General features: G+C 41.2%; 1 protein-coding gene across 1 annotated transcript in view; it reads right to left on the bottom strand.

The window, feature by feature from the left end:
• Positions 1-16,107, bottom strand: part of AK5 (adenylate kinase 5) — a 99,978-nt gene that overhangs the window by 2,485 nt on the left and 81,386 nt on the right. Inside the window, exons 11-13 of the mRNA XM_056355901.1 lie at positions 14,491-14,654; positions 13,333-13,449; positions 9,184-9,372 (exon numbers count right to left, since the gene is read on the bottom strand). Coding sequence (XP_056211876.1) covers positions 9,184-9,372; positions 13,333-13,449; positions 14,491-14,654 — 470 coding nt within the window. The remainder of the gene's footprint in view (positions 1-9,183; positions 9,373-13,332; positions 13,450-14,490; positions 14,655-16,107) is intronic.

The following is a 16,107-nucleotide window of genomic DNA, read 5'->3' as shown; positions in this document are numbered from 1 at the left end:
CACTGGCACAAAAAAATAGTCCCATATAAAATAAAAGATGTTCTGTTTCATGTTATGAGCATTATAATGTAGAGAGGCAGCTTCCATAAACCAAATTATTCACCATTTCCACAGATTTATGTGAGAAGTTTCTGTAGGCTCTGTTGTCTGGAGCAAAGTACATTAATCAAATGAGGGAGCTTAAGTTCTTTCTCCTGAGTACTCATGTTTTAAAGTAAAATTACACCTTTGGTGTATACAGAACAGTTTTGAAAGGTTTTTAGAAACTATTTTTAACATTTAATACTCTCCAAAAGAAACCTAACAGAGTAACTTGGATATCATACCAGTAATGAGAAGAATTGCACTGACTTGTTTCTTGCCATCTAAAGTGTCACAGTATGTAACGCTGTGACTGACCTAAAAGCTTTCACATGGCACTGACTTTGCAAGGTTGTGTGTTTCTGTGCATTTCTATTTGCAAGCTTGGTGAATTGGTTCTGGTGTTACGATGACCTTTGGCCAACGCATGTTTCATAGCGGCACTGGTTATGTTGTACGAGAACTCACTTTCATTGAAGAATTTTTTTTTCTTTTAACACGTCAAAGATTCGGTTTTGGCCAGCAGTTGTCCAGGTTGTTCAGGTTATTTTTCACAATTGAACCTCAACAAAACCAAGACCAATTTGTGCTCCTAGAGAAACAGAGCACTGCATTTTAGCATAGAGGAATGATGTTGGTAGCCAGTAATGCTGCTGTGTGTTCCCTAGAAAACGTAATGTAGCACCAGGATTTCCGAGCAGTGAGTTCCTTGTCCATCCCATGCAGTGAGTGTCATGCAGGTCATTACTTGAGGAAGGAGAGATGTCTTTTGTCTTCACGGTAGTGACAGAAGAAGCTGTCACGCTGGCTGTGCACACCACACGGATTGCATCTGCTAATTATTCAGTTCCTCTCAAATGCCTGGTGAAAGCTTTGATTCTCAACTCAAGTAAGCTTCCCCTTGGCTTCTCCATGCTTACTCTTCATGCATGTGTGCCATGAAGCACGCACACATTTAAATGGACCCCTGATAACTTCGCTAAAGCCTTTTTTTCTGAATATGTGCTGCATTTTCATCTCCAAGTTGCTGTCTAGGATGCCAGACAAATTGTAATGTTTGAAGGGGACACTCCTGACCATCATACTTTCTGCCAGCTCTTTGTTCTGCAGGAGAATAAAAGGAGTTTCAAACTAAAACAAAATGTATTTTTGAAATAGGCTATGAAATTCTTCTCGGATACGCCGTTGGCTTGCAGCCCACTCCTGTACAGTCTGAGTGCACTTAATGTACGTTTAAGTCCCTCGGTACCAAGTCTCATGTGGGAGTCAGCAGCTGCTCCTTGCAGAGATCCAGCAAGGGACTGCACTCACGCTCTGCAGCTTCGTTTTGCTCTTGGTGGCATCTGCAGGTGCTGCAAAGTTTGGTCCCTTGTTGCATCCTGTCAGAAGTGCTGGCACATCCAGCCACAATACCTCCACACACGGCAGCTCCAGCACTGGAAACGCCCAGCCTGGCCAGCCTTTTACGGAGCCATGCCTGCCTGGGTCCAGTCTCCTTGGACTCACTGCAAGAGTGTCTCACGCTCCGAGCAGGACTACCCTCTCCCCTCCTGGCAAGCTCTCGGAAGCACAGTTCTCTTGCTCCCCTTGTTCTCTGTCATGTTGGTGTTCACCGACGTTGTTGCTTTATGTCATGCTGAAGTACGCGTGGGCTGGAGCAGTCTGTGAAGCAGCAGGCGGTGCCCGGGAAAGGGCAGCTCTCAAACAAGGGCTGCGTGTCTCTCAAGAGCCCTCTAAGCCACAGAAGCAAAGGGTTTAGGAGGGGGTTACTGAAGAGCAGCCAAGAGAAAAGGGGTACGGTGAACCATTCTGGACCAAACGCCTGCCTCCTTCAGTTACAAGGAAACTAGCAACTGCCACCTCGGCTGCTATAAAGCCACTGGTTTTGTCTGTCTCACCTGCCAAGACACCTCTTTTCACATAGCTATCCCACAGGAAATCTACTTCACACAGGGTGAAGACCACAGCCACTTCAAAGCTCTCTTATCTTCATGTGTATTTTTATTATCACTTTATTCCATCAATATATCTGCACTGGCTAACTGATCTAACTAATCAGCACAGCTGATTGCCACTGGCTTTTCAGTGACCTCTTCTAGAACTGGGACCAATACTCAGGTCTACATGGAGGCAGCTGTGATGAAGAAATAGGTTTGTAAGCGTGGAAACCGCCACCATTTATGACTGGCTGGAACACTGACTTCCCAACAGGCACAGTAAAATATGGATGAGTGCGACTAATGACAGCCCCAGTGCGTCCCATGCCTGCCTCCTAAATAACAAAGGTCCAATTCATAAAACTAACTTAAAGTCGTGGCACAAAACTAACTTAATGTGACAATAATTCACAGCTAGTACCACAGTAATTCAATGACACTTGCTGCAGCTCCAGGAGAGAAAACTGTGTACTTCTCTTTCTTAGATTCTAACCTCATAAATTAGGACTGTTTCCAAGGTTATTCAAGGCTACTGTCTTCTCGTAAAAGCAAGAACCAGATACAGTTTTCCATAGTGCTTCCAGTATTGAAACACCACTGTGGCTTTAGGTAACCTCAAATACTGAGAAGTTTAATGAACTTATATGAAAAATGACTGGAGTAATCATCTCCATAGTACAGTGTTGCTCCTTATGGCATTAATAGCAGCCATTAAATTTTCTGTCATCAAATCTCTGTTTGTTGTAGGTTTTGGGATTTAGAAGCCTAAATGTACACTGCCACTGAGAAAACCCCAGCTGGCTGTAGAAAGGCTAGCTGAAGACCACCATTTCTGGAAAGATAGGCAGAGACTCTGGAATAAACTTACTACTTAGAAGCCTCTTAGTGAAGGTCAGTCAAGTTCAGCTGCGTTGTCACTAACATTTTTATCTTTGTCATTAAAAAGAGTGTTAAAAACCTCTCTGAGACAGCGCAGTACCTGCTTCTCAGAGCAATGGATCAAGCTGTCTGGAAAACCAGGTGAAACATGCTGCCCTGATACCTGCTGGCATTTGGTATGAATTTGCCACTGTGTTTTATCTGTAATCCCCTGATAATGTTTCTGACGTATACATCTAGAGTGTCTCATCTAATAGGTCACAAGGCACCAAGGGGGATGACATGGAAATGCTTGTTCCTTTGTTCCTCGCCTACTTACCGACCAGGGTTAATGATTCTCTGACAACCTTTCAAAAGATGGAAATACATTTCATACCTGCTATCACTATTACCATTGATTATCCCTTCTCTAAAGGGAAAAGTACACATTTACCCTTCCCCGGAGACACTTCAAGCAGGGGATCAGCTTGAGAAGGCTTAGAAGTGGAAGACGGTGAGAGGCTGGATGGTCACTTGCTCTTTCATAATGGTTATGGGAAATGTTTGTGCTAAGAATCTCGTAACTACCGCTTGCCCAGCATGTCACTGCAACTGATTTTAGAAAGCAACAGTAGAACAGCATTGTGAAAAAAGAAGAAAGAAAAAGAGAAATGCATTTTGGTTGAACTTTGTAGGCTAAGCTTCCATAGCCTGTGATCTGAAACAGTGAAGGTTTTTGGACATCCTTGAAAATCCTCTGCTCGGGACCACTCACCTTCCTGGTTACACTCGTGCCCCTTTTCCTCAGATGACTTTGAATAGGCAACTTGTATGTCAGACACCTACCAGGTGTCTTAAGTTAGCTAGGTAGGATCAGTTTTGTCTTGCTTGAATACCAGTGCATTGCTCTTCTCTATTAGTTATTACCCTCCCACATACTGTCACTTGAAAAAAGCTTTAAAGGATGAGTCAGATGCTAAAACCAATCAGGTTTTTGTCTCTCTTTCTTCTCAATTGACAGAGGGACATATATTCAGAGGTATTTACATTTAGCCACTTTAAAACACAAGCAGGTGCCGACTAAATTTTCAGATGCACTTTTCTGGCCAGCGACCTTGGAAATCACTGAGAAATAAATCTAAACACAACAGTATCTACCTGTTTACTACAGCTACCATAGTGTATTTTGTTTAATTTCATTAATCTGAAACATCTGATTCCCACAGAATCAGGCAGCTTGCAACTGTTGTTTTTGTGAGGAGTGCTTTCAGTCCTTGCATTTCCAGCACAAGGTCTTTGTTAAAAAACCCCCGCTTGCTGTCCTTGGGGGCAAGTGGGTGTTCTGTAACTGAATATGAAAGAAATTATGGAATATTAAACTATATTCCCCAAACATGATTTTTAAAAAAATTGGAAAATTTCTAATTTACTGTTACAACTACTTTACATTCCAGAACACAATTCAGCAACTTAATGCCTTAGCAGAAAAGTGAGCAGAGGACACTGTCATTCTTTGCCCTTCATTCTTCAGTCAGTTTATCTTCCCTTGTAAATAATTCCCCGTGAATTATATCACAGTTCTTAATCTCAGCTGGATGGCTGGAAGGATCACTATTATTTATTCCTGTCAGGTTCACAGATGTTTCATCTGCACCCAAAGTCTCCAGCCTTTGTGTATTCGTCACACTTCCACTGCTGAGCAGAAACACGGACAGGTAATCTTGGTCAAAGGGAAATTTCAAACAGAGTCCTGATCTTTTGGCAGCTTCATCAGGTCACTGTTCGTGTTCAGAGATCAGCAGAACGGAAAAATATTCCATTTCCAAACATCATATTAGTTATTTATGAATGCATCTATGCACAACAACTCTAGGTTTAGACAAGGCCATTGGTTAAAATGGGAATGTTCTTACAATCATATACCTTTGTCTCTTCTGTACAAGTAAAGCAATGAGAGAATTCCTAATGACTGCAGAGGAAGCTTGGCCAGACTTGAGTTTTTCTGTCTCTGCTGTGTTTATTAGGCTCCTTCCATCCATGCTGTAACACCCATGGCAATGCAGAGAATAAGAAAGCTAATTTGACAATGTATTCTCAAGGCACACCTTGACATGGAGCAAAGGATCAGTTTCTTCTCCACTGAGCGCTCATCCAACACCTAATTCCCACACCAGACTTTTCACTGGCCTTATGCCCAGGACTGGATTTTACATTTCCATATTTAATCTGCCTGGTTCAGGACTGGAAGCTTTTAGCTGGATAGGACAAGTTAAACACATACCGCCATCGCTATGTGCTGTTCCTAACCTGTGGAAAACTTCGCCCAGCCCTAAATACGCTTAAAATGGAGAAATCAAGTAATACCAATATGCCAACCCTATTTTCTTGTTAAACAAGTCTATTTAATAATTTTATTTTTCTTTTCTGTGGCAAAGCAGGGACTGGGTGCTACAGTTAAGCCCCACAAAACATGATCATTTACACACTATTTCACCTACAATTATTAGTGGTGCTTAGTCGCACATTGCAGTAAGCTGGTAGAAAAGGTTAATGCTGAATCTTCATGGCAGTTAGGTGGGATTTAGACTCTAATATTCCTCTTAAAACCTTAAGATACACTCCTCTGAATTCTTAAAAAAGTGCACGGCTGGAATCTCAAGGGGTATAAAGCTCATATGGGCCTTTCACTGAAGAGCTGCTTCTGTTGAAAAAACAAGCTCGGGAAGGAATAACTTTCCAGAAGGCGGCAACTGAAGATTCTTTTAGATCCTGCTTCTCTTCCTCTCTTAAATAGCTTCTCTTCAGATGCTTCGGCCGTCACTTATTCTGGGATCACAGACTGATCCGGATCTGCAAACACCACCTTCAGGTAAGACATCACTTCCCTGAAGCTATTGGATCCCACCAGCTTTGCCTGAGAAAGAGGGCACAAGCCTCTGGTCTGTATTTACATGAAGGTCCATGGATTATTTTAAAAAATCCATCAATGTAGATGAGATAATTTATTTTAAGGGGTCTTCGAATCAAATAAAAGCTTGTAAATTAACTTTGGTGGCTTTTCCTGAAATGGGTTAGGAAGCATATACACAGTTCTTTCCGTGAGCAGAATTACAGAGGCAGGAACATCTTAACAGAAGCATTAACATCTTCAGCCAGCACTGGTCAATGCTGGAGAGTAATAAAACCCACTTAGGAATGAACAGATCCCCAAAGCTGAAAACGTGTGCTGTTATAATTAAAACTAGGAAGAAAAATATTAAATATGTTAGACTGCCTGAAGTCGCAGCCTTCTGTGTATGCACATGATATTATAAATAACAAAACCCAAGGACTATTTTAGCCTAGCCTACACCAAAAAAAAATGCAGTCAGAAGTAATACTGATAGTTTTTCTGCTTTCCACCTGAATTTCCTTTCTTCATTCAGAGAACATCAGAGTGGCTGTTAATGTCAGTGCTTAGCACTTTGTAAAATATATTGCCATAAATAAGAAACTAACCCTGTGTCCTGGGTATTGCAGATTTCCCCCTTTCTCTCAGCTTTTTTCAACACATGCAGCTTAAACATATTCACTGCTAAAATAGTTTTAAAACTGTAAACCTAAATGTCTATTTTCTCTTAATTTCCCACATAGCTAACATTTACACATTTTGCATTATATACCCCTTCTTGTTTCAAAACAGCTGTTGACCAAATCTCAGCTGTTTCTTCTTTGTCTTTAGTTTTCAAATTGTTGAGCCAAATAATGTATAGGTTTATAAGATGTGTGCTTACGTGATAATACAGGTTGGAAAGAACCTCAGTGGGTCATCTAGTCCAACCTCCTGCTCAAAGCAGGGCCGGGCACTGGAAGGATGCCACTATGCCAGGTACTATGTTTGAGTTGTGTCATTGACTAAATCAGACTATGAATAAACCTTTTGAGTTCACTAATCCAGGAAAATTGTCTAGAAAAATTTCCTAATCAAGCATTACTTCCAGAAAAGAAATCACTTTGTTTCACAGTATTTAGTGTATTTCCAAAACTGAACGTTTTTTTCATTCCAGCACTGTCCACTGCAGAACTGAGGGAGTATTTGGGTCAGAATAGCTATTGAAGTCAACCGCCCTGTGCAAGGGGGTGCTCAGACCTACTTCTCCACTTCTACTGTATGTGCAAAGTAAACTTTAACATAGATTCCCACAAATGTCCAACAACACTTTTTAAAAAAAAAATCACTTCTCTCATCCATGAACAATAAAATGTTAACATGCTTCTTGTATGGAAACCACATTTTCTTCTGCTCTTTGCTGTACAGGCACCAGGGCTGCACGTTTGTACCTGAGGCTGGCTGGGGGTGACAAGGACAGCCTTGGAAGGATTAATTTTAAAAGTCTACCTCTGCTGACTTTTGGCAGTGTTCTCTAAATACTGATAAATAACTGAGCATGTACTTCTCTACCTCATGAGGGCTGAGTGGGGGAGAAGGCATCTCCCTACTTTAAATCCATAATGGAATCACACCTTTGATAGCAGATGTGCATTTTATCAGTTTAGTAAAAAGCAGATGAGGCACACGTTTCAATACAGAGTACCTGTGTTCAAGAAAAATAGAACATATTTTTCAACCTTAAAAGGTCATTTTACATGATAATGTTTATGAAGCTGATTTTACAGAGCTTTCATGCCCAGCAGTTCTGCCCAGAAGATGTAAGTACATTGAACACCTACATTCACCAGAAGCAAGTACAATGTACACACACTGTAACAAAACAGTGTAAGCACTGTTCAAGCAATACACAAATATTTTCTACCGTGCAATGTCAGTTGCCCCCAAAAGTAATGATAAAAGACTACAAAGCACGTATCCAGTTCTGACTCATAGACTAGGCAAGTCCATTAAGGAGCTAATGAGCTATAAGCTTTCCAGAAAAGACTGCATGTTTTGCCATTGCACAGGTTGCATAGGAGATGGAGCAGAAACTTGCAGCAGAAGTATTAAAGAAGGGCAAGAAGGGTCCAGGTCAAGTGAAATAAGGCAGACCATGAATACAAAATCTGTGTGAAAGCATTTAATGTAGTTTCATTCTCTTTAGGACTGTCACTTCCCTGATGCTTCAAAAACAGAAACACTGTGGTAGGCACGGGTCACTGGAAAAAGATCTTTGCCATACAGAGAGCTCAGTTTTCCTTTGCATCGCAGTATTGGTGTATTGTGTATTGTACTGAATTCACATCCTTGCCATGTTGTCAAGGTAGCTTGCCAAAGAAAATAGAAATAAAACCAGACAATTGTTCTTAAGCTTAAAAAAGAAAAGTAATTGGGGATTTTTTTCCTGCCACTTTAGAGTTAAGTTCTATGCACTTATTGTGGGGTTAGCAAAGGACACCAAACAGGACTCTCCTGTGGTGTATCATTTTTCTCAGGACTATGTCATTTACTCTGTTCTCAGGTCAGGATATGGGTGCATAAATTAGCTGCATGTTTCTCTTTTAGGAACTTTGCAGAGGGGAAATGTTTTGGGTATGTGATTTCCATGTTTGCTACAGACTCTAGAAAAAAGCTCCCATAATATTTCCAGAAACTATTATTGGATTCTTTCGATTTAGGACAAGAAGGACCAGTATGAGTAGATCTTTCTGTAGCTGAAGGGACAGTTGCCATGAAGGAGCAGAGAAAGATATAAAAAGAAATATAAACATCCCATGTAAATGAGTTTACAGATGGGCCAGCATGTACATCAGTTAATTGCACTGATGGAATTTGTCTGGCTTCTCTGTGAAGCATCTATCAGAGTATAATAAGAATGCTTTAAACATCACATCCTGAGCAGGTGTAAACTGAGGTATTTCACTGAAATTAAAGTAACTATGTCACTTATTCCAGCAGAAAGATCTTTCTTGTTTGCAAGTCTGTTTTATTTCAGGATATACACTGTCAATTTTTAAAATTTAACTAAAGGGCTTTGGATTAACATAATCTTTCATCCTAATTCTGAAAGCCCTTATAGAGAAATAAATCCTAATACTTAAAGAAAAGCTTTCCAGCATTAATGTTCAACAAGAGATTCTGTACAGATGAGGTAGTGATTCAGTGTATGTTCTCAGGCTCAGGATAAATCTGTGTTTTTATTCTTTCAAATTGTACTGTGGAACTCAGAAGCTTGTAAAAGTTGCAAACAAACCAGGGAAGCATAAGATGAGAACGAACTGGAAAGTGCAGAAACTAATACAGTTCATAAATGGTGGTGTGTCAGTATTTTCCAAATATTGCTCACATAATGGAAGTAACAAACAGTAATTTAATTAAAAAGGTCAAGCAATTTACCTTGCATAACTGTGTCTTCCTTTCATAGTATGCAATCATAGGTTTTGATGCTTGGTAATAGCTTTCGATTCCTTCCTTGATGGTTTCAGCACTATCAGACTGCTGACTGCTCTGATTTCTGATCAGAAGGCGACTGCTCATGGCTTCTGCAGAGCAGTCCAGGCAGAACACAAGCTTTGGTTCTCCAATCTAGAGACAGAATAAAACTGTAAGCATCCAAACCACTGGCCTGGTAAACTGGTTTTGTTTGGATAATTTTAAAAAGAAATGCTACCGCAAGAGTAATCAAGGAATTTATTACCAAATGACTTTTCATATTTGTCTATGCATAGATTATGCTTATTATCAAACACCTCTTATTGTAGCAGCACTTAGATATCCCCGTATTCAGGATCAAGGCTGTGCTTGATTGGGCTTTACACATACAGAGAGAAAGAGTTATGATCTGAAAAATTCTGGCTACCTGGACTGACAAGCATAAGTTTGTTCATTATTTGCAACTGTTTGATAAAAGTTTCACGCAAACAACACTGGCCTCATGGAATGCTTGACACAGTTGTTTTTCTGGCCTTTGCTTTGTTTGATCTGTGAAAAGTGTGTTTTCATTCAGGGAGTGGTAAACTATAGCTTAGAATTTCAAGAGGCAATAGAAAGAAATGTCCAAATTTAAGTGTGCCCACTTGAAACAGAAATGAGTAGCAACAGACAGGCTCAGGGACACCATCAAGTGCCTGTTATTGGACGTATTCACAGGAATACATCCTGTGAATTACTTTATGTTAGACACTATTTTATATCAATATTTGTAGTGTAACTCTACATCATTACTACCTGTGCCATAAAGGCATGATGTGATATATTTCTCTGCATTTTCCAATTGGTGAGTTATTTCCAAATTCTATGAGAATTCTATAAGCACCGTTTAATGCTTTTTGGCTAGTGCCAAACTAGTCGTAAGGGAGCATCTTTCCCTTCTATAAAGAAAATAAATATGGATTTATTTATTTTTTATTCCCAGGCCTTGGCAAGGTTCATAAATAAATGTCACTATCTACATTTCATTGTAGATATTGCAGTACTTTATGGGCAAAAAAGAACTGGCAAGAAAGAGCAGAATGTTCCTTATAATATTTTAGGAGAGAGCCAGAAGTTCTAAACACAAATCCCCATCATTCTTTCCCCTATATGCTGAAAAATACGCACGTCATTTAGCATAAATCTTGCAATATACTCTGTCATCCACGCTCAGGCAGAGCCTTCTCTGACACAAGGTTTTGTCTGATCAACAACTGTTGGGCTGAGTCTAAAGGGATAAACTCTACTCTGTCAAGTAAAATAGAGGTGTTAGAGGATCAGAGAAAAGTAATGCGATAATTTTTCCATACAGTTATGTATTAAATCCTTCAATGACGCTCTCAGGCTTTTTCTCATTCCTTCCCTTTCTTGCAGGGATGTGTGGAGAACACCTTTTAGGGAAGAGTGAGAAGTCTTGAGAAAAGACGACTGTTCTTCACACTAGTGACCATTAGAAACTCATGCTTTTACCATGGCTGCAGCAAGGTCTAAATGACTGACATATAGAAATTGCCATTGCTACCTTTGTTGACAGCCATTGAAGGAAGAAATATTCTAAAGGTAAATATTTCATGTTAGGCCTTCTTCATTTGACTGAGGATGTCTGGGTTACGGTGACCTATCTACTACCTTAATGACTTTCTAAGAGACAGCTGAAGACAAGGGATTATGTCAGACAGCTCAATGACAGGCTTTTATGCATCCATTTTTTCCACACAGCTCAGAAAACATTAATGCTATTAGCAGCAGCAGTATTGGGTTTGGGGATTTAAAAAGCCAACAAGGCGGTTTTAACAGTGCAAGAGACTTAGATTGAGAAGTAAAAAAAAAAGATGTGAGCTTAATCAATGATTTAAACAAAAGTCCTTTTTGTATAATTGGACTAGAATGGTGAGAAGTTACTTCCTCACAGCTCCACGTGAGGAATTCCATGGTCTGTTCTAAATTATAATAGAATAAATAAGCAACAATTCCATTCATCAGTTATGGCCATATCATCACCTTACAATGAGGATATGAAGCACTCTACTGACTAGTAGGATCAGATAATAGTATCCTGTTCGACAGGGTGGGTCTCATTTACTTTTGAAAAATCTATATGGTTCTCTTAAAAGTTTCAATGTTGCTATTCCCTGGAATTCAAAATGTTACAGATCTGTAATTCTTCCAAGTAATGTAATGCCCCTATCGGACATTACAGCATTTTTTACTTGTTTTCTTTTTTAAATTACTGTTTTCCTGACACAATTTAGCTTAAATAGTGCATGCTGTGGAGACATCTGCAAGAAGCCAAACAACTCTAATGTACTGGGTCTTTACTCCGTCTTAGTGAATATCTTCCACCTGGTGATGTGGAGCTTAAAATGTTTTCTACTTATGTAGCAGAAAGACCAATGAGGGGACGGAGACATGCTTCCCTAGAATTATGGCTAGATAAAAGTACAGTTATATTATAGAAAGGAATTGGGCAAAACTGGCTGAAGAATTAACTGTTTCTACATAGCTAATTCTATTTAGGGCTGTCAAGCTGTTAAGTATAAGCACTACTCCTGATGTCTTCTAAATAAAACAGCTTTTTGTTAACAATTATAATGCTTTTTACACATTATGTAGATATGTAGCATTATTCATTTGCACTTTGCTGCCATTAATTAATAAAGCCTGATGTCCATCTCTTTTCATTCAGTTATAATGTAGGAATAATTTCTCATCACCCTTTAGAAAGAATTGCAAAGCATTATCTCAGTAATGTCTCGTTTTAAAAAAATTCACTAACTTAACCAAGCAGCTTATAGCCTGCCAAGTTCACCCTGCGAAAACTTAAGTGGATACATGGTTACAACAGGGATGACTTAGCACATTCAAAATTACCACTTGGGGTCCTTGTATTTTTACTCTAAAAGTCAAAAGCAGCTCAGGACTACAGGATCTTTTGCTGCTACTGTGCCTACGGAAACTGAAAGGGACTCTGCTTTTGCATTGGATGCATCAAGACTTGTTTTCCTGGCAATGCCTCAGCCCACGACACTGGAATCTCTAAGGCTTACTTTATAGTATATACCAGCGTTCACAGGACATGACATGCACGCCTGCCAGAAAAGCAGCACTGCTGAAATAGTTCCTCCTTCTACACAAAATGAAAGAATTCTCCAATGTCTTTCTAATAGTCTGTGGTGGCATTTTAGTAGAGGAACTAAGAGATCAACTTCCATGTATGGCTTCAATAGCAAATCCTATTGCCCATTATTGTGTTCATCTTCTGATGCCTAAATCTTGCTAGGCTTTTGTCGTAATCAAATAAAGCAACTAAAGGTTCAGGGAGAAAAGAGATGATTCATTAAAGTTCTGTTACCTTTCAAACTTCTACAGGACATCTGTGGAGTGTAATATGATAGAATATATACTTAACTATTTCTCCTAGTTCCCTGCTGCTTTTCTCCTAAACACAGGCAAATTCATTCATAGGGCTTATATAGAGTGTTTTCTGCAGGCTGAGAAATGTACAGCCGAGACTTCTCGCAGGTCTTAGCACATACTGAGGGAATTGATAACTCTCTGAACTGCCACACAGTCACTTGCAAAACTCTTTTTATGGCTATGCCACCTGTTACTCATCACAAAAATTAGATCTGTGTTTTGCTGTTTCAAAGTGGCAGCAAGTTTTAGCAGAGCTGGCTCGATGGTAAAGAGATCGCTGTGAAGATACATGCTTTTTATGAACCTACATCAAGCAGTGCTTGATGAGATTTTAATGAGAAATACAGCAGCCATCCACCAGAATGAGAAAACTAATAGTGCTTTCCACTAAATGTGAATTGTTCCTGATTTATATAAAATTTGGGTAAAATCAGCCTTTACTTATCCTGGTATTACAGAGTCTGTGTAGGTGAGGGCAAAAGCTGGACTTGCTATATTAACGGGGTGCCAAAGTTTCAGTGATGAGCTGCACAGTGCTGTTGGTTTGGCTCTTTACACGTTCCTGCTGCAATCAGCTAAAGATGGGGACCCATGCAGCATCAGAAGTACAGTTGTATCTTAATGGTAGTTATAACAGCATTACGATTATATAGTCACCTTGCTCTCAAACTCTTCTGCTTCTTTCAGGTCCCGGGGATACCCATCAATCAGGAATCCTTTTGTGTCCCCTAACTTGGAAACCATGGCTTCCTTCAGTAACTCTAGGACAATACCCTGAATTGGAAAGAAAGGGACTTGGTTAATTAATAAGAAAGATTGATACCTTTGTTTGTTACGCTGACTTTAGTCCTATGCCCTTGAGAACTGTGTTGTTCTGCTAAAAGCAGGTCCTGTGAATGCAGGTGTTTTTCTTGTCCTGCAGGTAGCAGGGCACTCTACTTTTTCTCCTCTCAGGACCAGCTATGCTACACAAATCCAGTGTTGCAACCCATCCAAGGGTTCCCAAAGTGCCTTCTGGATACCTGGGAATATTTTGTGGTGTCCAAATTAATGTTAATACTTGTGAAACTTTGGAGTACTGCGGCAGCATTTTGCAATCTGATTGGAATTTGATTGCATTTTGCTATGTCACTGATGTAATTATAGTACATGGAAAGTGGTAAGAGACTCCATCTGACCAAACACACTGAAGAGCAAAGCAATCAAAATCAAGCCTCAGCACACCTTTCAGGTTCCCCTGAGCAGCACTTCCCGGTATGTTTCATTAACAAACACATCCTATGATCTAGCTACACTCGCCGAAGACCCACCAAGAGTTTGGGCTGTGGACCTGCCGTGTACAAGTCAAGTCCAGCTGAGAACAATGCTCTGTCTTCATAGTCTCCAGTAAACTGCAGGCCAGCTGCTCTGGGATGTCAGCCAGCTCTGCAGGGAACTGCCACAGGTATTGTAAATTAGAATAGCTGCCAGGAAGACCAGCTCTGAATCTGAAATGTGAAGCTATAAAATGGACATACAGCTTCTGTTTCATGTACTTGTTCTTAAATTTTGCAATGCATAGCACAGCATCTGTCTCACTGTATTTCATGACTAATTCGTTGCCTCTGTGAGTCTGAAATTAAAGAAATATTGGCATAAATAGGGGAAAGAAGTGTCATAGATCTGGCAATGAGGAAACTTCTCCCTCAAGTTGCAGACTGATTTTACTTAAATGGAAATCATCAGCTCTAGTCTCTTTATTTCCACCCTTTTAGACAATCTACCTCCCACTGCCTTTGTTTAACCATTAGGGCCCCAAACAAAACTGTCACTTACACCAGGCACAGGTTCACCACATTCCATGATGTCTTTGATCAATTTACTTCTCTCTGAAAATGACAATGACTCATTTTGGAGAAGGTCACCAGTGGACAGGTGAGTAAATCCGTATTTCTTGGCTAACTGCTCGCATTGGCTACCTTTGCCAGAGCCAGGCCCACCTTTGTGAGGGAAAAATATCTAGAATTAGAAAATAATAAATATCTGCCTTTTGTCAAATGGGAGAAAATAGATAAGAGAGCCTATTTTGCTATTTTTTTTCCGCAAAGTCACCCTGTGCAGTAGAATAAGTCACATAATTCCCTTCTGATACACTACACTGCTGACTCAAAAATGCATACCGAAGTCAGAGGAGCCACAACAGTGTGAAATCTCTTGCAGAAGAGAAACTGTTCCCCAAGCACCATTGCAGTGCAAAGGAAAAACATGAAACAGCCAGCCAGCGAGGAGTGGTATTCGACTCAGTATACGTTCAGCTTAATAGCTGCAACAAATATTAGCAAACTGCGTCCTTGCGAGGGAAGTGTTTTGCCCCCATTTATGGAACAGAAAGATATAGGTGAAGAGATAGTGAGACCTGCCTCTGTTATGTGGGATGCACATAGGTGTACAGTCACTAAGTCCCTTTGCACTGTGGTAAACGCTAACAGCAAAATTTAAAATTTCACTGTGCTTGCACCCTTTCCCTTCGAGCTGGATAGCTGCCCTGTGCTAGCGTGTCTGCCGCTGCCCCAGAGCCCGCCGCCAGCTCGGCCACGCCGCTCCCTGCGGCTGCAGTGCCGGCTGGTGCTTTGTGCCGCAGGGAAGTGTAAGAGCAAAGCGCTCAGCTGCAGCGGGCACGCGGACACCTTATCACCAGCCACTCTCCACCACCCACAGCTGCACGCAGCTGGAAAGCCACCTCCGAACCTGGCCCAGGCCCAACCGTCAGCGGGCAGGCCGCTCAGGTGAAGCTGCTCATGTGATTATTCCACTCACTGAAGGGAAAGCACCTGCAGCCGGGCCAGGCCTCTGGGGCCTGTGGAGAGAGTGGAGAGGGAAGGGCTGAACACTGCAGCTGTCCTCCCAACAGAAATGGTGTCTCAAGCCTCCTTCAACAGGAGAGCCGCCGCCACCACCACCACCTAGAGTCCCCAAACTCTGTTTCTCTGGGATGCCTCTCTGCAAGTGCCCTTTTCCCAGGGCTGCCTCAGAGGCTCTGGACACCTCCTTGCTCTGCAGGTGCTGGTGTTGCCCTGTCCTGCGTCCCCAGTGGAGGTGGTTGCTTTTCCTTCCTCACCTTGACGGCTGACCCTGTGAAATGCCAAATGCCCTTTCAGCTGCTTACTGAGCAGCAAGCCACCACCATGACCTGGCTGGAGAGGTGGGCAGTCCATGGAAAATGATGGAAATTCCTTCTCGGGGATCCCGCAGCTGTGGCCTCCAGAGCTGAGGTGAGCGCCCTGTGAGGGGTGAACAGGGCAGGGCGGGCTGAGGGGCCATGTTGGTGTGGGGCTGGCGGGGGGCTGGGACAGCAGATTTCTGTTATGACAATATCAGGCTCTGGGGAGAAATTAAAGGTGTGTAGCAGCGTTTTTACAATCTCTGATAGATCTATTCAGAAAACCTACTGTA

This window comes from Falco biarmicus, chromosome 11 (genome assembly GCF_023638135.1).
Source record: "Falco biarmicus isolate bFalBia1 chromosome 11, bFalBia1.pri, whole genome shotgun sequence".
NCBI classification, from domain to species: Eukaryota; Metazoa; Chordata; class Aves; order Falconiformes; family Falconidae; genus Falco; species Falco biarmicus.
This window is presented reverse-complemented; position numbering and strand designations above follow the sequence as displayed.